The 22,945-nt window shown below is 41.4% G+C and overlaps 1 protein-coding gene across 3 annotated transcripts; it reads right to left on the bottom strand.

Annotated features, from left to right (window-relative positions):
• Positions 1-616: 616 nt before the first annotated feature.
• On the bottom strand, positions 617-16,684 carry SFPQ (splicing factor proline and glutamine rich). 3 transcript variants are annotated; one of them, XM_036065316.2, is made up of 13 exons: positions 15,762-16,684; positions 14,656-14,844; positions 14,017-14,318; positions 13,822-13,917; positions 12,709-12,905; positions 12,522-12,606; positions 12,061-12,178; positions 11,663-11,711; positions 11,461-11,582; positions 5,851-9,041; positions 2,643-2,685; positions 1,646-1,733; positions 617-710 (listed from the first exon to the last, which is right to left on the bottom strand). In XM_036065316.2, exons 1-10 carry the CDS (start codon positions 16,569-16,571, stop codon positions 8,904-8,906), a joined length of 2,106 nt encoding a protein of 701 aa, XP_035921209.1. In that variant the 5' UTR covers positions 16,572-16,684; the 3' UTR covers positions 617-710; positions 1,646-1,733; positions 2,643-2,685; positions 5,851-8,903. The 3 variants fall into 3 exon arrangements, with proteins under 3 accessions (XP_035921209.1, XP_077929557.1, XP_035921211.1); XM_078073431.1 differs by having other exon boundaries at positions 2,643-9,041; XM_036065318.2 differs by lacking the exon at positions 5,851-9,041.
• Positions 16,685-22,945: the final 6,261 nt, after the last annotated feature.

Below are 22,945 nucleotides of genomic sequence, written 5' to 3'. Positions count from 1 at the left end.
CTAGAGTGAAGGGAGAAAAGCAGATTTTACTTCCAAATTTCTTTATTAAGCAGATTTTACAGTCAATTAGAACAATCTTTTCCCTACACTTATGTTCAAAGAATCTATCCATATTTTACTACATATGAAATTCCGCTTTAACTTCAAGAAATTGCTACTCAGGGTAACCCAAACATGTTATTTGGCAAGATGTAATTCTGTCTTTGCTTCTTTGTGAAGTAATGTGAGTACCCTTTAACCATCCATCATCTGACAACTGTTTTGGGAAATACAAAAGTGGGATACAAAATGGTATTATGCCTGAAACCCAATCAAGGAGGGGCATGTAGTTAATTGCTGTTATTTGTCACATACTGATTTTAGGAATAAAACCTATAAAGAATAAAGGCAATTTAAAAATACTGACGGCTTAATCAGTTTAGTTAGAACAAGGGCCTAGGAAGGGCCGTCAGGTTGATCAGTTAATTAACGTTGAAGTAGCTCTGCCAAAAAGCCCCAAGAGTCCTGAATTATCATGTTCTATGCCCATGTCACCTAAAAACAACGTGATGACATATAAGGAAAATTTCAGAAAACAAAAAGTCCTACTTAAAAACAAAAACAAATAAAAGCACAATCTGATTTAAAAATGTCTTTATTAACAACAATTAGGCTGCTCATTCCTCTTTGCCCTCTTCCTCATTCGTTTTCTGGACACAGTTCACCTCATCCTGCCAATTAAAAGAAACAATTACTCCAAAAGATGTTAAGAATCAGAGTTGTCAAACACTTATCATTTAGCACCAACCAAGTAAACTTTCTGACACCAAAGTAATACTAATCAAGGAATGAGGTATTAACGGTATTTACGATCTATATAGTTAAGGATTAAGATGCAGATTTTACCACTAGGCTTTGTCACCAGCTAGTTGATTCAAGTTTACTTCTTCCACTTACTAGGAACTTTAGTAGCAACCACTCTGAGAAGGGAGATCTCTTAAGACACTCCATTAACTGGCACCTTCCCTAGGTTTAAAATCTAGTCAATTACTTATCACTATTTCTACTTTTTCTACCTTACTCTTGTTTAAATGATTACGACAGCCCTTTAACTGATTTATCCATTTGTATTAGATGGGGGTGGGGGGACGGACAGGAAGCTACTGTCCACCTACTATCTTTTTGTAACAAAAACTACTGGCACACAGCCCTGTCCATCTGTTTACATACTGCCTACGACTGCTTTCCCGGCTTCAACAGCAGAGTTGAAGTGCGCTTTAAGACTGCCAAACCTTCTAGGACATCATTAACTCTAGGTGGCCCCATCATATAACTATTTGGCTAAAAAACAGGCAACTTTCAATTTTCCAAACCCTCTTTTGCACAGTTCTATGAACAGAGGTTAACAGACGTACAAACTCCTACAGAAAACTAAAGTCCCTGTTTTTCTGAGGCTTGAGTCAAACCAACAAAACAAGGTCTACAACCTCAAGAGGGCTGTTAAAAGGATATAAATATTCAAGTATTATAAAAACATCGTATTTCCTACACAGGAGTTTTAACATAGAATAAGTTAAAATGAAATATTTACACACAAGTAGTTATGTTTGTAACACCCAAGAGTTCTTCTGAAGGCAGTTTACAGAGTAAGAAACATTCCACTTACTTAAGATACTTCCTCAGTCTAACAAGTTGTGGCTTTCCTTCTTGGCTCACGTTGTGTGATGTCATCTCGAGACTAAGAGCTTATCCACCTATCATTAAAAATATAATCTTATTAAAATAACATGTATAGCGTATTACATTTTTATTAACTTTTAGTGTGTACATCTTATTCTCACATCAACAAGAGGCACATTGTGGGGCCCAGGTCTGGGTTCCAATCAGTCTTTTTCTTTTGTTTTGCTCTGTTTATTGCTTAGAAAAAACCTGGTAAATACACCATGGTTACATTCTTCTAAATTTTCCTCACACACACTTTTGGGATTTTTCCTCCTACCCATGACTGGACTGTTCTCTACTATTTGCTGGATAAGTAAAAGAATCTTAAGGGAGATTCTGAATGGGTCAAAAGTGGAATTTAGAGTTCTAAAAATGCGGCATTTCTCCACTAATTCAAGCCTTCTTTGACGGTTTTCTTTACATAATCCTGTATCTTTTCTTAAAATTGAAACATAACATACAATATTCTATTAGTTTCAGGTGTACAACATAGTTTCAACCATGTACCTTTTGTCAATTCTTCCATTGTCTGACACTTTTATAAATAAAATAAATAGTCCCCACTTTCTAACTCACATCCACGTTTTTTGGTTTCTTAGATTTTATTTACTTGAGAGAGAGAGAGAGAGAGCGTGCGAGAGAACACAAGTGGGTAAGGGGCAGAGGGAGAGGGAGAAGCAGACAGCCCAATGTGGGGCTTCATCCCAGGACCCCAGGATCATGACCTGAGCCGTAGGCAGATGCTTAACTGACTGAGCCACCCAGGTGCCCCCACACGTTGTTTTCAAAAACACATGGATATTATGATATTACCTTAGGAGAAGTAAACATCTTAAAAATCAAACACGTTTCACCCCACAAAGCTAACTCACATTCCTTAACCGTTACAACCAATCACACTCAAAAGTCTTCTACAGGTTAGGACTTCTAAGGAAACTTACTTGCGTGTGTACTCCAGTATCAGCCAACATCAATCATTCTTACCTAAAGAATAATAAGAGAAAGTTAATATAAAAGACAAGGGTATAAAGGTTTGAAAATGCTAGTTAACTTCAAAATTTAAAGAGTAAAATTCCAGAGACAAAGATTAGGGGCAAGTTACAGCATTAAAAAAAAACAAAACAGGAAGAAACTTGATGGGGGGGGAAAAAATCTAAAATTATTCTTATGTAAAGTAATAAAGTAGACAGCTCAATTCAAATAAAAACTGTATCTTATTTAAAATACAAAAGCCTATCTATTTTCACCAGTCTGAGCACAATCAAGTTTGACTGCAACCCAAAATATACTATCCCTTATGTGAAGGTATGTGACAACGTTTACCTTACCAAATGAGTTTTAACATCAGCTCTCTTTTCATATAAAAGCACATACCCTGCTCCCCATTCAAGTATGTCTTCCGTTCTCAGGTGGACTGACCACCTGCAGCAGGAGTCCTCCAGGAGTGCCCTCCCCATTCCACAGTACACAACAATGCAGTTGTTATCCTGCAATCCTCTGCATTTGCCTCATTCTTTCCCTCCCAAGTCCTCACTGAGTTTTCAGTTAGGGCAGGGAAGCTAGGCCTTATTCGGGACAGCAAGGAACCTGAGTTTTTCTGAGGGAGAAGACATTCACCTTCACCATATATGCCTGGCAGGGCCACAGTGCACAAAAACCAGAAAGATCAGCCTTAATTCAAGTTCCAGGTTTTTCTTCCTCCCTGATTATCAGTTACTGCCAAGGGGATAAAAAAAAGAGTTCCCTGTTGCACATGTACCATCCATAAGGGATACTATATCGTTTTGCATTCTCCCCCATTCTCCAGATTATCCTATCCTGCATCCACCAGCCCCCTTTTCACCCTCCAAATAAAATCTTTTCAGCACTGGTGTTCAAAAGCAACATTTTTATGGTTGATGGTTTACCAACTGTGAGATTTCCACAGTTGAGTCTTAAAAATTGCCAATCATTATCTAGCAGCAATGACAGATGATTAGGAGCAGTCAAATCCTCAGAATTCTTTCCCTAATAGGCAGCCATTTGAGAACTGCACTAGCTGACAGAGAACACTGAAACATTATCAGCAAAAGCCAAAACCAAATAAAGGCCCAGAACAAACATCCTGGCTCTCTCAAACCTGTCCAAAATCATTAAGGGAAAGGCAGTAAATGCAGGACTGTGGATCATGTCACTGCAGCTGACAATGATTAACAATAGGAGACATGCAACCCCCATTAAGGTTAAAAGTCCAAAACTAGTCACACGCATCTCTTTTCTTGGGGAAAAATGAGACTATTATGCATTCTTTGTAGGTTTTGCAACCTTGTGTGAAGAGCACCCATTCCATTTCTTTCATCTTTCAGAAAGCACCGGTATCTGTTCCAAGGGCCTAACAGTACGAAAACGCATTCTGGCATCACACCTCTGAACCTTAGACCATTCTCATTAAAAAGAATAATTTTGGTTTGTAACAAGAAAAGACTATGAAATACAATGCAAGCACCTCGGTATAGTGTTGTTACTGCAACCCATTTATTCCCAGCTTTTTGAGTGAGTGATTTTAAGATCCTCTACACTAAGATTCACAAATTATAGCTACATACAAATCGAAACTAGTAAGAATCGACTTAAGTCACAGGTTTCTCATTTGAAAGTGCAAAAACCTATTCATCTTGAAATAAGCAGAAATGAAGCAAAATTAACCCCCCTCCCCAGTGATGTTCCTCAAGTCCACAGATTATATAACAAGTACATTCTCTCAAAATTGTTATTGGCTGTTAAGAAATAAAACTGAGCTTTTATTTCTAAGCACTCGAATCACTAAATCACGGTAGCAAGCAATGGCCACCGATTTAATGAATTATGCCACAGGAAAACCCCATCAGGGTTGTATGTCAATTTAGCGACATTCTCTTGTCACTAATACTGAGCATTATGTTTGCACTGCATTGTATTATTAATATAGAGCTGAACTAGTCACCATTTGCTTTTTTACCTAACAGGAGAGTCAAGGTATTTGCTTGAACAGACTACATTATTAAAGTACCAATTTGTCCCCACCTTGTGAATTGCTTGCCAAAGAGCAAGCCATTTTTCTTGATACAATGGAAGAAAATTCTCATAGTCATGAAGAGTTTTCACCAGCATTTATGCAAAGTAAACCGAACTTTCCAGTTACAGAGCAGAAAGCATTATACATGAAAGCTGTTTCTCATGCATGCTAGCTAAAAACCAGCTCGGGAGACCAAAGTTAAGTTGAATTGAGGTCTGGAACAACAGTCGATGCAAAGCTTACAAAGCTTAAGTCCTAAGTAACAAAAGAAGGTGATTCTGAAGATTTTTTTTTTTTTTTGTGAACATTTTGGATTATATAACATCACATCCCTAAAGCTAATAAGGGAACCAAATTCGAAAAGCTACTCTGAACATTTGCAGTTATCCTACAGAATACGACGAAGTCTTAGGATTGGGAAACAATTCCCAACATGTCTGCAACTGCAGGCAAGTCAACATGCCACACCACTTTCCCCCAGGTTTAGAGCATAGACATATTTAGACAAGTCACGTAACTTGTACTATACACATTAGATTCCCGCCTAAGCCCACGTTAGTAACAAAGGTATTCCCATGAAGCCCATTTAAAAAAAAAAATTTAAATCACATTACCAAAAAAACTGTACTTTTAGTCTTAATTCACTCAACTTGCAGAATAATTACCAAGATTGCATTCTGAATTCGATATTGCTGACCTATGAGCAGGTCAGTTTGCTCCAACAGAGACTCAGTATCGCATGCTATACAGTCCGTGTGAAGATGCTAAAAGCGCTCTACTTCCCAAGTATGGTTTGACTCCCTCTCCCCCACACCACTGACGTGCTCCAGGTTCTCTTCAGTTACAATGCAACTAAAGGAAACCACGCAACTGAATCAGACATACCAAAGAATCAAGTTTGCACTTTTTATCTGAGAACTGCAACAGCACTGAATTCTGCCTGACAAATTACAGCTCTAAACCCAAACCCACGCAGTTTTGATAGGAACTAGCTTTACCATACAAGTGTCAGGTGCTGCACTGTAATTTCATTGTCAGAAGTGTGATGTCAGAATGCCCACGGAATAAAAGTACATAGCAAGTCACCAAGTTAGATTATATTGCTTGTTACCTACCTGTATGCAGTCGGCAATGAGAATCTTGGAGCAAGCAGGAATACTACATCCGGGTCCTAATGTCCATTGCCATTTGCGGTACTACGTTCCTCACAGTTACGCACTGCAGAAATGCTGGCTAAATGCAGTTATGTAGCAGGCCACTACTTTAATAGTGCACAATTGCAGTCCAAGAACACCAGAAAACATTCCGCCACAACATAGTGGCTTGCCCAAGAAAAGCCAAGTATCTAAATTTTTGTCTGCCATAATATGCCACTCATAAAAAATTGCACAGGCGTAACGTTACAATTTCCCAAATTATTATCTGTTTATATTAGTGATATATCTATACATAAAGAGTGGTGGGGTTTATAGTACTTCTTTAGGAGTTTAATTAGTGTTCTAAGCCAAGAGGATTATGGTTTCACTGAATGTGAGCCATCGGGTTAATCTTATAAGGTACCTAATTAAATACACTAGGGTCTCTTAGAGAACGCAGTTTTTAAAGATTAGGAGTAATAAGCTTAAAACGGATCAGTGTTCCTCTTAAAATTATGAGAGAAAGTGGAGAAGAGGAAATGGGGGCAGGTGGTTTCTTTAAATGAGAAAAATGGCTAAAATACTTCAAAAGTACTACATTCCCTTTCCCACCCCACATTTCATTATCAGCTTTTAGGAAATTCCTTTTTAAGATGATTTAAATTCACATTAGTCTAAAAACTATCATATGCATTGCAAGACTTATTGAAAGTCTATTTGAGTATCTTACAACCCTTGGTACGCTGCTGTTTCAGTGATGAAAGGCAAAACTTAGTTGAAACTAAGCAACATTATCTGCTAAACAATGTTTAGCAATTCTACAGCCCACAGTAAGGCTATCAAAGCCACAACTTTCAGGAGATTATCCATTAGCATCCTTCACCACTCTTCAAAGGTACAGTACTAACAAAAGCTTATTTTAGGGGTCTGTGCCAGCATCCCTTATAAAGAAAGGCATGTAATCTGAAAAATAAACTGAAACATTAATTTTATAGGCAGATTTTCCCACTTCCCCACCAGCCCCCGCCCACACACATTCAAGTTCACCCTCTGTGGGTGTCCCATGAACACCCCTTATTTTATGATTAGTGGAGTCCCTACCATACAATTCAATCAACTTGTAATGGATTCCTTTCAAATCCAGACCCTTGTTTCCATACAGAAAACCTCATACATATCACCAGTTGATGACTTAGGACAAAACTTCCTCATTGATAGAATTATGGTAGAACTACTACCGATTTCCAAGTGTCTTGGTGAAGAAATAATGAGCATTTTCTAAGGAGATTCTCTTCCTTAATTAGCACACCATGTACCTGTCAGTCACACCACCATAACTGGGTGACATGCCTTTATACTCCACTAGTGTTTTACTTTTAGTATTATCCAGTTTCCTATGCAGAAAGTGCTCAATTGTTTCAACAATAGGTTTCCCTTTGTACTCAGGCACAATACTAAACTTCAGCATTTTAACCAAGATTTGATTTAGAATTTTACTTTTGCCAATTAGCACCAAGAACAGAGGTGAAAAGGAGGAAGACACATTCCATAGTAAGAGTTCTGTAATGTACAAATTTGAATGGAAACATAACTAAGAACAAAGCCAAACCGTTCAATTACTTTACCTAATTTTAGGAAGTTGTTCCTCTGCTAACATATATGCACTGGGAAAACAGGTTCCCGTTGTACTAACAGACAACAGTAACTAAATCTACTTTAATATTAAGTCAAAATGTCTTATCCTAATGGAAGGAGATTCAATGAAGTTGACAATCAACTGACAACACCATCGAAACACTCCAACACTTTATGGTGGGAGGAAGGGCTATTTGTACTGTGTAGCATAAGCAACTCTCTCCAGATTTAGTGCTACATCGAAAGTAAACTATGGAAACACAAGTTAACAAATATTTTACAGTAAGAATCGTTATCTGCAACCCTATTTGTCATTAACAGTCACCACTAGTTTACTTAGACAAGAGAACAAGTAGATTTTTATAGTCCTACAGATTTTGCCCACCAGCAGTAGCACAAGGAGATATAAAAGTTACAGAGTACAAATGCATACATAGCTAAACCTACTTTATGGTTACTACGCTTCTTACTTTCGAGTTGCATTTTTCAAACTAAACCCCATCTTCATAAATCGCTTGAAGTAATACATGAAAAGGCTTCATGTTTAACAATCTTTAATTCAAATGTGAAAGTTCAATACAAGCCATTTGTAGGGCTTGGGACTTGTTCTTTTAAAAACAAGAATGGAGGAATGCAACAGAATGAGCTTTCCACTTTTTCTTCAGAAACTTTCAAGGAAAGGATAGATCATAGGGCCATAAAGATCCATTTAGTCATACCCACTTTCTCCCCCTACCAATAGTCTTTCACCCATTCCATAATCTTAATACACATTCCTGAAGGAAGATTTACAGTTCAGCTTGCTTACATAACCATTTAAAAATACTTAGCACCAGCTTGCTTCCTATAATGCCAAACAAATCAAATCATGAAACTACTTCAATATGCATTTCTTCTTTTTAAAACAAGGGGGTACTTATTTGTAGAAAGCAATACTTAGCCTACAGATACATTTCCCAGAAATGGCATGTGCCATTCGAAGGCCTAGACACGCTCATGCTTTCAAAGTGGAATACCTAGCCTAATGTGCATAGAAGCATGAATGGCAAAGTTGAAGATCAATATTATAACTATTTTTTCTATTTATTTGAAGCACAGTAAAAAAAAAATTGGTACACTTTGGAAATTCAGTGGCACAAGGTACACTGCCATAACTTGAGGGACATTATACAGTTAAAAAAAAAAAAAAGGAAATAAAAAGGAAAAAAATTCCCCTGTTTGAAACACTGCATTACATAATTTTACCTGCCCAAACAGACCATTTACAAATATTAGGTCAATAAACTGCTAACATCCATAAAAAGGTAGCTTTCTTACTAAAATGCAAGAATTTAAAAGATTGGTATCTAAACAAGAAAAGACAAAAACAAACTGGAATGAAAACCTAAATATCACATCTAAAATCGGGGCTTTTTGTTTGGGCCTTCGTACTCTTCTCTCCCTCTACCATATCCTGCTGGAGTTCCAGGCCCCATTCCTCTAGGACCCTGTCCACCCACAGGTCCCGCACCTCCCTGCCCAAAGCGCTCAGTACGCTATTGGAACAGTAATTAACAGTTCATTATATGTAGTTGATGTCCATGTGTGTTAAGTAATTATTTTAGAAGGTTCCGTAGTCAACGTTCGTCGATACAATCACCAATGAGTCGATCCACAGGTACCGGGAACATAGAAAGGAAAAAAGGGTAATTTGAAAATTAGTTTACGATAATACATGCCTTGTGGTATGTTCCCACTTGAGCCATTCTCATACACCTGTTTCAAAGAATAGGTCTTCCCTGTAGTGCTAAAAAATTTAAGAATTAGTGCAGATGTGAAAACCCATTCCAAAATGAGTTTTAAGAAATTTCACATCAGATTAACCCACTGGAAAAGCTTGCAAACTTCTCACTTTCAAAGTCTGAACAGGAAATTTAATTTCCAAGTAAGCCTAACAAGCCCAACCAGACAGATTCAATGCACTCAATGAAGTGACAAAGACCTACTCACCAGTTAGTGGCATGAGCTGCATAAGAAACCTTGTGCTTTTCAAGATCTTAAGACACATCTGCTAAGTTGCAGAAACCTTAAAAGGTTCAAAGTTTTAATAAAATGCTACCAGACTACAAAAAGAAAAAGCATAAAAGACTAGCAGATTTAGTCACTTAACCGGCACAGTAACTTCATTAAAAAAGTGTTGCCATATTCTCACAGGTATACGACCTTCAGAACCATCACTATATAACCAGAGACAATTATGTTCACAGTAGTAGCCAATACTGTTGCAAATTGACTGAATATACAGCCCACCCCCACACCGGCCCAGCTTTTCCTCCGGGTCTTTGAGAGTCCACTGGTTAGCTATGATTCCATGTTTTGGCTATCTCCCAAACAGCCTAAACACCAAGCTTCGGTAACTGCAATAAAGCAGGATTTCACTATTCCACCTAGTTTTAAGTACTTCTAATCTGAGAAACCTATATTCCCCCAACAGAAAAACCCTATAGATTTGCAAAGCACAGAAGCCTCAACTATCTTTCAAATTCCACTCAAAGTAAGTTACTGAGAGCATCACTCCAAAAATGGGGGGGAAATGCATCAGGGTTTAACTGTTCCTATACATAGTTCCAACATGTTTCCTACTAAATACTACAGAGCTACTTAAAAAACTAAATCTCAATCCTTTAAACTATTTCTCAAAATCCTAAAAATCTCAGGGTTTTAGCGCATTATGCTGTATATCGCAAAAGCTCTAAGACAATTTTGGGGTTTCACGATTATGTTATTACAACATCTTAGAACCCTACCTGTTACATGGGACTTTATATAAAGAACCTTAATTGTGGGAACATCACGTCAAATTAGATTTTATAAATTTGATACAGACCTACAATCTACCTTTTAGAAAGCACATAAACCAAAATGTTACCCACAGTATTTTTAAAATTCAATTTAAAGAAAGCTAGTAACACTATGTTTTAACCCAACCAGCTATTTATGATTCTAATTCTCAAAAAACCTTAAGTAGATTTTAAATAGATGAGGCCCCATACTAAATTCTTATACTCCTATATGTAAAATGAATCTAACGGGCTACGTGCTGCAGCTTCCCTCCTTTGCCAAAAGCCTGCAGATTTAGTTCAGTTGTGAAAATGCACTCTTCTCTAAACCCACCTCTTAATCCAATATTCAATTTTCCTACGGATTTGTAAAGCCCTAACACAGCCACTCAGACCAATCCACTTGGTGGTTTTAAAGCATCCTGATAGTCTACCTGTACAGTTAAAATATGAAAGCATCAAGAAGGTTCAGATCAAATGCACACAACTAGTATGCTTAAAATTGTCACTCATTTTTGCTATCCTGTAGCAAAATAGAGATGTCAGTTTATTTTAGAAGGTGCACCTATTGACAGGCCCAACAAGTGGGAAACGACGAGTCAAAACAGTAAACAACTCCCTTTTCATGGGTAGAAACCACACCAAATATAGGTCAAAGTCCTACACATCACTAAAACATGCCTAAAACTATAAACTACAAGTCTGATTCATACTTATGGCAAATATCAGCTTAATGAATGACAGTTTGCCATTTGATTACTCGTACTTGTATGTAGAATAATCAGGTACATCATCTAACATTTAGAATTTGGATTTGCCATGTGCTAGAGTGCAAAAGTACACAAGCAATATAATGGAAAGCACCTATGTCTACTTATTGCCAAAGAGAACTCCAACATACTACTGACAGCATTGACTTCTTGTTGGCAACCGTTTCTGTTTAGGTTACCGCACACTGAGTTCTTCTATGTTGCCAAAGTATTCCTCAATATTATGATTTACATGATAAGGGAACTAAAAAGAGGTCCAGTTACCTACTTAAAAAAACAAAAACAAAAACAAAAAACAAAACACACACACGTAAGTTGTGAAAAATGAGAATTTCCTTTGTACTACGTCACACAGGATACATTACCATGTCGCTTCCCATCATGGAACCACTCATGGTTGCTGGTGGGACTCCAGGATTAGCTTCATAACCTATGCCACCACCACCACCTAGAGGTGGAAATTTCTGGCCTCCTGAACCATAGGGATCTAGGAAACAAAAATGCTGGTTACAACTCAACCAGAACATTGCTCTCTAATGGTATTGCTAATTTGATCTTCATGCTTACCTCCCATGTTCATTGCTCCTCCACCACCCATTCTCATGTCCCTTTCTCTCTGCAAGAAAAAAAACCCTTTCATACACCTGTACTATACCTCTACTAAGAATTCTTGAGAAGACAGAAATTTCCAAAACTTAAAAAAAGGTTAAGACTACATTTAGAACCAATATTCTAAAACCAATTGTTGAGACTCAGTTATCAGAAAACCCGTAAAGCTTCTTCCCAACTAATGAAATCTTTAGGCCCAGCCAAGAAAATAAAACAAAGCGTATTAATCATGATAATGACACACTTGTAAAAAGAACAGCAGTGAAGTGAAAGGTCATTATTTGAGTAAAATTTCATTTTAGTACCTACAAGTTTTGTAGACAACTCCAATTACATTTCAAAAGAATTTTACTTACTGGATCCATGTAGCCCATCCGGCTATAACTTTCCTCTCTTTGGCGTCTCATTTGCTCTTCCATTTCACGCTGACGAATCATCATCTCTTCTTCCCTTCTACGTCGTTCTTCTTCTTGCCTAGAAATATTCATCAATCATATAAACTAAAGTGCCATCCATATCTTTTAGAAGCCAATTTGAAGAAAGCTAGTAGTTTGCCTCATAACTTTACAAGTCTAGGTTACAGCAAACACACATGAAGGTCTGGAGAGAGCACAGAATAGACTTAGAAGCATTCTGGCAACAAAAACAGGCGTCATTAATCAAAACCTTACACTCCAACTTTGTGTTAAACCAACACTGACACAGTAGTATTTAACCTCTCTGTACTCCATCACACTCACCTGCAAAATTTAGGTCTATCTTTTCCTCTAAATGTTAACCCAGAAGCAAAGGCTAATTAGCTTAACAAAAATTTTACCTTAGTTGCATCTCTTTACGTTTCTGCATTTCTTGATTGTGAAGTTCTTCCATGCGTCTTAATTCTTCCTGGCGTCTCATCAGATCTGAACATTAGAAAATTGTTTTGAATTCACATTAATGGGGTTCTAAAAAATTCAAAAAGCAACTGATCCTATCAGGGAAATTTACACAAGCGGGTCTTTTACCTTGACGCAAAAGATTTGCCTGATGCTCATGATAGGCATCTTCCATTTCACTTTCCAATTTGTCTTTTGCATCTTTCATGTTTTTTTCAACTTGTTCCCTTTGCTGTTTTTCCATTTCATCCAGGGATTTCCATCGCTGAGAATATTCATACTCAAATGTGCCATGTTGGGCAAAACGAGGAGGCGTTTCTCTCTCCCTGACAATATTTAAACATGAACCAATTTGGGGACACACAACAAATACTACCTGGTTGCCCTAAAAACACAGATGTCCCACCTGGCCTATCACATGTAAGAAATGCCAAAAGGTATAGGCCCCCTTGGTTCATGTAAAATAGCCCTACATCAAAAATGACATGTTCCAGGTGTGCCTGGGTGGCTCAGTCAGTCTGACTCTTGATTTTGGCTCAGGTCATGATTGAGCCCCGCCTTGGCAGGGAGTCTACTTGAGATTCTCTCCCTCCACACCCCACGCGCACTCGCCCGTGCTCTCTAATAAATAAATCTTTACAAAATAATGAAAAATATAAAAATAATAGGTCCCAGAATGATGCAGTAATAGAGAATATAGGGCACTGGAGATAAATCCTACCGTCCCCATTTCCTAATTTTATTTCCTCTAACCAAATTCCTATTCAAGGAATATTTTTTTTCAATCTTTAAAAAGATACCTATTCATCACACCGTTGTTTTTAAGGACAAAACTACATATAAAATGTACCTATCTCAGCAACAAACATTAAGCATTTGAGTATCTCTACTTCAAAACCCCTAAACTTCCTGAGCCTTAGATTTCTCTCAAGCACATGCATTTCAAAGATTTTTGCATTCTCTAAACAAAATTGAAAAATTATTATAAGTTCTCATTTACAATTAAAAAAGGCTTATTAGATTAGGGGGGCCTGGGTAGCTCAGTGGGTTAAGCGTCTGCCTTCGGCTCAGGTCATGATCCCGGTGTCCGAGGATCGAGCCCTGCATCAGGCTCCCTGCTCCACGGGAAGCCTGCTTCTCCCTCTCCCTCTCCCACTCCCTCTGCTTGTGTTCCCTCTCTCGCTGTGTCTTGTCAAATAAAATCTTTGAAAAAAAAAAATGCTTAGATTAAATCAATCTTACTTTTGATACATTGGATTCTTCTGTGCAAGTTTTTCAGGAAGGCCATCTTCATCATCTAATTGTTCAAGTGGTTCCACAATGACTGGACGAGGAGTTCTAATAACAAAAATGGTTCCATCTTAACTGGTTTCGGTTTTATCCCAACTTCTTCATCCAAATTAATAAAGAAAAAGTAGGATAAGCATATGAACTTACGTTGTCAGTAAGAAAACACCTTCGCTGCATCTTTCAAAGGCTTTTCTTGCTGCTGGTTTAGAAGCAAATTCCACAATGCCTTTCCCTGTAGATCTTCCACGATCATCCACAATTACAACAGCCCTTTCAATAGGACCAAATTGGCTAAAGGCTTCTTCCAACAGTTCATTGGAAACATAAGGTGAAAGATTTCGAACGGAGAGGGCAGCAGCATGTGTGGCAAAGCGAACCCGAAGCTGTCTACCTCTCATGGGTGTATCATCAAGTTCAGCTTTGGCAATTTCAGCCAATGCCCTAGATTCCTGAAAGTATCAGACACACACATGTTAATATAAGCTCAACGCTGGTTAGTGCCCACTCTAAAACTGTCAAAAGCCTAACTCCCACTCCCTTTCTTCCTCCAGCTCAGTTCAAGTATCTTCAGGCAGCCCTCCCTGACACCACCCAGGGTAGGTAAAGGTCTTACCCACCCACTCCTCTCTTTTCTTAGTATCAATTATTCACAACATGGCATCTTTTTTGTAAAAATGGTGAAAATTTTAAAGACCAACTTATTGCTGTTGGTTTGAACACTAGAGTTTGTAATAGTGAAAAACAAGGAAAAAACCCTCTAAATCCACATTAAAAAAAAAAACTCACAAGTTTAATAAACCCAAATCCTTTGCCTTTATTGATAAAAACTTCTCCTGGTTCTCCATATTTAGCAAATAGTCTTTTGAATTCATCCTCTGTGATATCAGCAGGTAGATTCCCAACAAACAACCGACAACGCTGAGTGTAAGTTTTCTCTCCGGGCCTCCTCAAGAGAGACAAGTTGGCTTTAAACCCCTAATGAAAAAGGAAGGAAATTTTCAGAAACCAGAGACCTTAGCAAGTAGAAAAATCCAGTTTAACAGTGTTCGCTGTTCCCAGACTGGGTTAATACCACCAATCGGGTTGCTCTTCTGTTCCATTTAAAGTCAAGATTCTGTATTTGCCGTATTTCCAACTTAGTAACCATCCAAACATCAAACAGCCCAAACCATCCAGAACACTCGAGAATAGACCTACAGCCCTCTCTAGACTCGACTCAACACAAGCAACCTCATCAGCTGTCTATGTTGAGTGTCCCTGACAAACCTAAATCGTAGCAGACATTAAGTTGAAATGGTGATCAAGTATTAAATGAAAAAAGAGGGGCGCCTGGGTGGCTCAGTCGTTAAGCGTCTGCCTACGGCTCAGGTCATGATCCCAGGGCCCTGGGATCGAGCCCCACATCAGGCTCCCTGCTCCGCGGGAAGCCTGCTTCTCCCTCCCCCGCTCCCCCTGCTTGTGTTCCCTCTCTCGCTGTGTCTCTCTCTGTCAAATAAATAAAATCTTTAAAAAAAAAGTGATCAAAAACCTGCTGTCACCCGCACGACCTGTGCCTGCGCTTTAAGGCCGGAACTCCCCCGACCTCTCCAACCCTACAATTCACGCTCTACTCTGGTTCCCAAGATCCGCTAGCTTTAACAGGGCCCAGCACAGCTTCTCATCGCTGCCTCCTCAGGCCACCCTCCCTCGGTCCTCCGCCAGGCCGGAGCCCAGCCCGCGGCCAGCTAGCGGACCCACGCCGCCTGCCCCTCGCTCCGGCAGCGGCCCCGCCCTCCACGGCCCGCGCGCACGCGCCTTTTCCGGTCTCCGACAAAATGGAGGCTGGGAAAGGAAGGAGGAGGGGGCCGCCGCCATCTTAGGGAAACCGACGCGTAGCTCCGGGAGACACTCACCTCTGAGTCGGAGATCTTCTCCTCGCTGCGGCCGCCGGGCCCGCCGGGTGGGGGCCCCTGGTGGTGCTGCTGGTGGTAGGGCGGGTGGTGCTGCCGGCCTCCGCGGGGCTCCCCGCCGCCTCGGTGCGGCGGCTTGGGGTGGCCGCCAGGAGTGCTTAGGCCCGGGCCGCCGCCGGGCTTCGGCCCGCCTGGCATTTTGCCGCCTTTCGGGCCTCCGGGTCCTGGGCCCTGCTTAGGCCCGGGACCCGGGCCCCCTGCGGGGGGAGGTGGCGGGCCCCCGGCCTGAGGCGGGGTGGTGGGGACCCCGCTGCTCGGCGGCGCCGGCGGGGGCGCCCCGGGGGGCGCCGAGGTGACAGCGGGCGGCGGGGTCGGGGTGGGGCCAGGCCCCGTAGGGGCGCCGGAGGTCGGAGGAGTAGCAGGCGGTGCCGAGCCGGAGGCCGGCGGAGCGCTGCCCACTCCGGGAGCCGGGCCGGGTCCCTGAGGAACGACGGGCTTGGACGAGTCCTGTGGCGGCGGAGGCTGCTGATGCGGCGGCTGATGTGGTGGCGGCTGAAGCGGCGGCGGCGGCTGCTGTGGTGGCGGCTGCTGCGGCGGTGGCTGCTGCTGTTGCTGGTGGGGAGGCGGTGGCGGGATCGGGGGCTTGGGGCCACCCTGGCCCGGGCCGGGACCCATGGGTCCGCGGTTCTGATTGAGGCCCATGCCGGGTGGCGGGGAGCGGAAGTCGTGGAGGCCGCCGCGGCCACCGCCTCCTCCGCGCCGGTGGAAGCCGCCACCGCCACCGCCACGGCTCCGGAACCGGTCCCGAGACATGTCTGTGATCAAGGGGCGGTCGAGGCAGAACCGGAGAAGACGCTCAGGGAACGTGGAGGCCACCTTGCTTCACACAAGATGGCGGATGACACAGGCGGCGCGCCGCCTTTGTCCTCCTCTTATATAGGCCAGCTGTCATGGCCCCGCCTACTTCTCGATCGGTAGCTCCAATAGCCAATTGCAAGTACGGTACTTGATGACACTAAGTTACGGAGCGCTAATCTTTCCGATTGGCTTCCGGATGAGAGGAGGGAGGCCTGGGGGGCGCTGAAGTTTCCAGTTGGCCAATGAGCGGAAAAGGAGTTGGCTGTAGGCCACTGTGATTTGCTGTGAGAAATTTGAATGGGTTTGCCAGAGCAATTTTCCCTGATAGCCAAGGCCCTATCAGCTCCTGGGGAGAGATGTTAGAGGACCCTTTTCTTTCTTGATTACCCCCAAGAGCTGCCTGCCGGTATTCTTGCCCGGAAAGAACAGATGTTCTCCGGTTCAAAAGCATAAATTACTTGTACCTACTACCTACTCTACCTTGCGCTGGGCCAATTAAATTAGAGAAATAAAATCTTACCGATTTCACACACACAATCTTACTGATTTCATTTTGGAACCTCGCCGGAGTTACAGGTTTGTTTTAGCAGTATAAACTTCGGAATAGGCTTAAGTTAGTGCACTCTTTGTTCAAAAAGAAAAGAAGTTTTGACTGTGTACATGCGTGTGTATAGACTAGTAATTTACAAACATAAATCACGGAAGGAAGATAATATTTTCTTTAATTCCACTGGCACTGGGGCGTCTGCCTTCGGCTCAGGTCATGATCCCAGGGTGCTAGGATTGAGCCCCGCATTTGGCTCCCTGCTCAGCGGGGAGTCCGCTTCTCCCTCTCTCTCTGCCCCATCCCCCTGCTTGTGCTCTCTCTCCCAAATAAATAAATAAATAAATAAAATTCAAAAAAAAAATTCCACTAGCACTCAACACTTCCTGAACAGATTAAGATACTTTAAAATTACAATGTTAAAATATCTATATGGAATCAAACAATGGGCAGTATCCTTACTTCAAACTCTCTTTTAAGTACCCTAGCCATGTCCCCTAATGGACTGTTATCTATGGACCTTTTGATGGATCATTCCTTCCTCAATTAATACTAGCTCATGGCTCATTGTCTTCCTTTCCATCTCTACTTCTGCTCATCATTCAACATCTATTTGGATGACTATCCAATACTCTGTCAAATTCTTTACCTCCAACAATCTCCCCTTCCATCCTATAATACCCACCCAACCCTCATCATAGTCACCCTGTGTTTTTTATTGCCAGTAACTACACCATCTCTAAAATCTCCTTTCAAGCATCTCAACTGTCTGATCAATAGTAACTGATTCTTTGACTTCCTCAAAACCTTCAAATCATTAAATGTATTACTTTTTCACTTTCACATTCCTATATTCATAACTTCTGTCACCAGGCTTAGATGTTATGATTGCTTACAAATACAATTCTTGTTTTTCTCTTTCTCCATTATACTCACCTGGTAAAACCCCAATTCTAGTTGGACCCAACAATTCATTTTCTTAACAAGAGCTGAGGCTTTCACTTTAAATTCTTGACCACAAGTCTCAAAAGGGCATTAGACTTTTTTCTGACAATCTCACTGAGTCTCACTAGTAAATTCACTTTCCCACTTCCCCACTTCCAGAGATAGTGTATTTCATGCTTTCTCTCTTCAAACTTTTACACCTTCTTCTCTCACTTCACCATAACTAATTCTCCTATTTCTTTGAGAAAATAAAAATCATCAGAGAGGAACATTCTCATTAGATGGCAAGCCTCAAACCTACTTGTATTTGTACCCATCCTCTCTGTCTTCCTTCCTGATACCGTGAAAGATGTGTTTTTGCCCCTATCAAAGGGCAGACCCCTCCTCTAGTGCTGTGGATTACCCCCCCCACACCCCGCTCCCCGCATGCCTTCTCAAGGATTTTTCCTTGCTGTATCATCAATTACTTCTACTGGAACATTAGCATCTTAAAAAAAAAATAAATAAAACCTTCCCTTCATCCTTTCATCTCATTTCTTCATCCTTCTTTACAAGAAAACTAAAACAAGTTGTCTACACTAGAGGTCTCCATTTCCTCACCTCTATTTCCTCTTAAATCCACCCCAATCTATTGTCCACCCTTCTCCTCTGAAAGGATGCCTTGCCAGGGATGCCAATGATCCACATGTTGCAAAATCCAATAAACACTTCTCTATAATCATCTCTTTTTACCTGTTAGCGACCTTCCACATAGATGGCCCTCTGTCTTTCATGAAACACTTTTCTCACTGGCTTCTGTGACACCACACTGATGATTTTTCTCCTGTTTCAGGGATCCTTCTCCGTTGCTGACTCCTCCCTCATAGGACTTCTAAATGCTGAGATATTTCAGAGCTCATTTCTAGACACTCTTTAACAACTGTTCTCTCCTTATATAGATAATCTCTTCAAGACCAAATACCATCTAAATGTTAATAATCTTTAAATTTATATTTCCATGGTAGGGTAGGTCTGTCCTCTGAGTTCCCATGTCATATATTCAACTACTTATTAGACCTCTCCCACTTGGAGGTCTCCCTGGCATATCAGATATAGTATATCTAAACTGGAGCTCTTGATTTTATCAAACTAACTTGTTCTTCCCCACAGTCTTCCCCAGCATACTAAATAGCATCACCTAGTTGTTAAAAAACAACAAGGATTCATCCTCATCATAAAATCCAAAACTCGGTTCTAACCTACAAAGTGTATCATGAATCCATTTATCTCTCTCCATCTCTACCACTATAACCTAATCTTTTTCACCTCCATCTCTCAGCTAAATTACTGCAACCACATTTTAATTTGTCATCTTTCTCTCTTTCTGGGTGCTCTCTAATCCATTTTCCATATGGCAGCTAGGGTGACCTTTTAAGAAATATAATTCAGGGGCGCCTGGGTGGCTCAGTCGGCTGAGTTTCCCACTCTTGATTTCTGCTCTGGTCATGATCTCAGGGTCACAGGATCAGCCCCTCACGGGCTCCCTGCTTAGTGGGGATTCTGCTCAAGATTTTCTCTTTCCCTCTTTCTGCCCCTCCCCCCCGAATAAATAAATAAATCTTTTAAAAAAATATTTTATTTATTTATTTGAGAGAGAGAGAGAAAGCGCCCTTGTAAGAAAGGGGGGAGGGGCTGAGGGAGAGGGGTAAGCAGACTCTCCACTGAGCAGGGAGCCACCCAGGTGCCCTGAATATAAATAAATCTTTTTAAAAATCCATAATTCAGATGTCATTTTCCTCCTTTATTTAAAGGCCCTACAGTGGCTTCCCATTGCTCCTAGAATAAAATTCAAACACCTTACCAAGTTCTACAAAGCCTGACCTGATCTGACCCGGGTCTGCTTTCCCAGTCTTTTTTTTTTTTTTTTTTTAATTTTGTTTTCATTAAGTAAACTGTACCTCCAACATGGGGCTTGAACTCACAACCCAGAGATCAAGAGTTGCATGCCCTACTGAATGAGCCAGCCAGGCACCCTAACCGTTTTTATCTGTCTAGTTCCCTGACAACATCCACTTGTTCTTAGGATTTATCAAGTTACTTTGTCTGGACGCTTTTTGCTTCAGGGTACTTGGACTTGCTGTTTACTCAGTCTTGAAGTGCTTCCCCCCACCCCACCCCCACAACTTTCTGCAGTTATGGCTTCTTCATTCTTCTGTCTCAGCTTGAATGTCACCTCAAAAAAGCCTTCCCTGCCAACCACCACATCTAAAATAAGCCTCCGTTACACCATCCTATACATGGTGTCCTGTATAGAATAGCTCTCTTCACACATTGTATTTATCTTGTGTGTTTCTTCACGTGTTTATTGTTGATCTCTGTTAGGCTGGGATTCTGAGCCTGAGGTGTTTTTTGTTTGTTTGTCTGTTTGCTTTTCTGGGAGAGAAAGAGTGAGCAAGAGAGAGCACAAGTAGGGGGAGGGGCAGAGGGAGAAAGAGAAGCAGACTCCTCACTGAGCATGAAGCCCATGGGACTCGATCGGGGCTCAACCCCGGGGATCCTGGGATCATGACCTGAGCCGCCCAGGCGCCCCAGTTAGACTGGGATTCTGAGTCTGAGTTCTTTAAGGCTGTACCGCGGTAGCTAACACAGACACTAGCACAGAGATGCTTCATAAATATGTGTTGAATGAATGAATGAAAGCATACCACTTAAAAACAGGCTCTGGTTCCATCTCCAGGGCTTTGTACCAAGATCCTTCATTCTTCTAACACACTCCCTAGGTGGTACGTACTCCTTAGGGAACTTACGTGCTGAGCGGTTTCTCAGTGCTCAGTAAATACTAGCTATTGTTAGGAAAAAATCAAAGACCTCTAAATGCATTGCCTATTGAAGACAAAGGGAGTTCAGTAAAAAAGTCTTGTTAGTGTATTCTTGAAAAGGCAAAGAAATTTGTAACACTTTTTTTTTTTTTTTAGAATCTGAACTTTATTTATTTGGGGGCTCCTGGGTCGCTGACTCTGTTAAGCATCTGACTCTTTTTTTTTTTTTTTTTAGCATCCAACTTTTGATTTAGGCTCAGGTCATGATCTCAGGGTTGTGAGATTGAGCCCCGAGTCGGGCTCTGTGCTGGGCGTGGAGCCTGCTTAAGATTCTCTCTCTCTCCTTCTCCCTCTGCCCCTCCCCACCCTTTAAAAATAAATAAATAAAATAAAAATGAGTTTTATTTATTTTATTTATTTTTATTTTTTCTTAAGTAGGCTCCATCCCCAGTGTGGAGCCCAACGCAAGACTTAAACTCACAACCCTGAGATAAAGACCTGAGCTGAGATCAAGGGTCAGATGCACCAACTGAACCACCCAGGCACCCCTATTTTATTTATTTATTTATTTATCTATTTATTTAAGATTTTATTCATTTATTTGAGAGAGAGAGAGGAAGAGAGAGCACAAGCGGGGGGAGGGGCAGAGGGTCAGAGAGAAGCAGGCTCCCTGCTGAGCAGGGAACCTAAGGCGGACTTGATCCCAGGTCCGCAGGATCATGGCCCCTGAGTCGAAGGCAGACGCTTAACCGGCTCAACCACCCAGGCACCCCCCTATTTTATTTATTTTAAAGCAAGCTCTATGCCCAATGTGGGGCTTGAGCTCATGACCCCAAGATTAAGAGCTGCATGCTCTACCAACTGAGGTAGCCAGGCACCCCTGTAATACATTTTTTAAGCAAATCTATTCTTGAATTTAACAGTAGATTAAAAGAATGATCCACCACAACGAAGTAAGGTTTTCTTAGGAATAGTGGGATGTCAGGGCGCCTGGGTGGCTCAGTTGGTTAAGCATCTGCCTTTGGCTCAGGTCATGATCCCAGAGTCCCTGCTCAGTGGGAGCCTGCTTCTCCCTCTCCGGCTCCCCCTGCTTGTGCTCTCTCTCTGTCAAATAAATAAATAAAATCTTACCAAAAAAAAAAAAGCAAATCTGATGCTTCTTACTCTTTTCTTTAAAATTCCTTATTGGGGCACCTTGGTGGCTCAGTCAGTTAAGCATCCAACTCTTGATTTCAGCTCAGGTCATGATCTCAGGGTTGTGGAATCAAGCCCCGAGTCAGGCTCCCGGCTCAGCAGGGAGTCTGCTTGAGATTCTCTCTCCTCCCTCTGCCTGCCCCCTCCAAAATAAATAAATAAATCTTTAAACAAAACAGACCATATCTGTTTATTATTGTCTTCGCGTTGCCCTTAGGAGAAGCACACAAAACTCCAAAGTCCTGAGGCGGCCCTTCATTTCTCTGGGCATCACATTCTTCTTCCCTTATCTCTCCCTCTTACATCTTTGCTCGAGTCACACTGACTGATTCTGAGTTATTTTAATTTATCATGCTCTCAACTGAAATAGTCTCCCTCTGGCCACTCTCTTCCCACATTTTGTTAGCTCCTATCTGTCTTTCAGGACTTAACCAGGCTTTCTGTGACCCCAGAGACCCAGTTGCTTCACTTGACTGTCACCCTGTACTTTACTCTCCTAACATCATCTCACCGATCGTGGAGACTTTCTGAATCGTACCCTCTAGGTTGTGAGATCATGATGGAGCAATGACTGAGAATCTCTATTCACCGCCACAGCCCCAGAGGGCGGTGCTGGGACACTCAATATAGATTTGGATGAACGAAGAGATGAGTGAATGAAGGACTGCATTAATCTTTCCTTTTCTGAGCCATTGAAGAATGCCCCCTGTCATCGATGACTAATTTCAGATACTAAGCACAACCCTGTAGTTCAGATGTGTGGCAAAATATCCCGGATGGCCCGTGGAACAGTCTTCACCTTGTAATACTCTGAATGTAGGTGAGCCTACAATTCAAAGCTATAATTA

The sequence above is a fragment of the Halichoerus grypus genome, chromosome 5, assembly GCF_964656455.1.
Source record: "Halichoerus grypus chromosome 5, mHalGry1.hap1.1, whole genome shotgun sequence".
Taxonomy (NCBI): Eukaryota; Metazoa; Chordata; class Mammalia; order Carnivora; family Phocidae; genus Halichoerus; species Halichoerus grypus.
Note: the sequence above shows the minus strand (reverse complement) of the source record. Positions and strands in the feature narration are given on the sequence as shown.

Coding starts and splice junctions, on each gene's coding strand:
- SFPQ (XM_078073431.1), bottom strand. CDS start 16,571: ATGTCTCGGGACCGGTTCCGGAGCCGTGGCGGTGGCGGTGGCGGCTTC. Junction 12,607..12,708: donor GGCAAATCTTTTGCGTCAAG/GTAAAAGACCCG, acceptor TCTAATGTTCAG/ATCTGATGAGACGCCAGGAA. Junction 11,712..12,060: donor GGATGGGCTACATGGATCCA/GTAAGTAAAATT, acceptor TTTTTCTTGCAG/AGAGAAAGGGACATGAGAAT.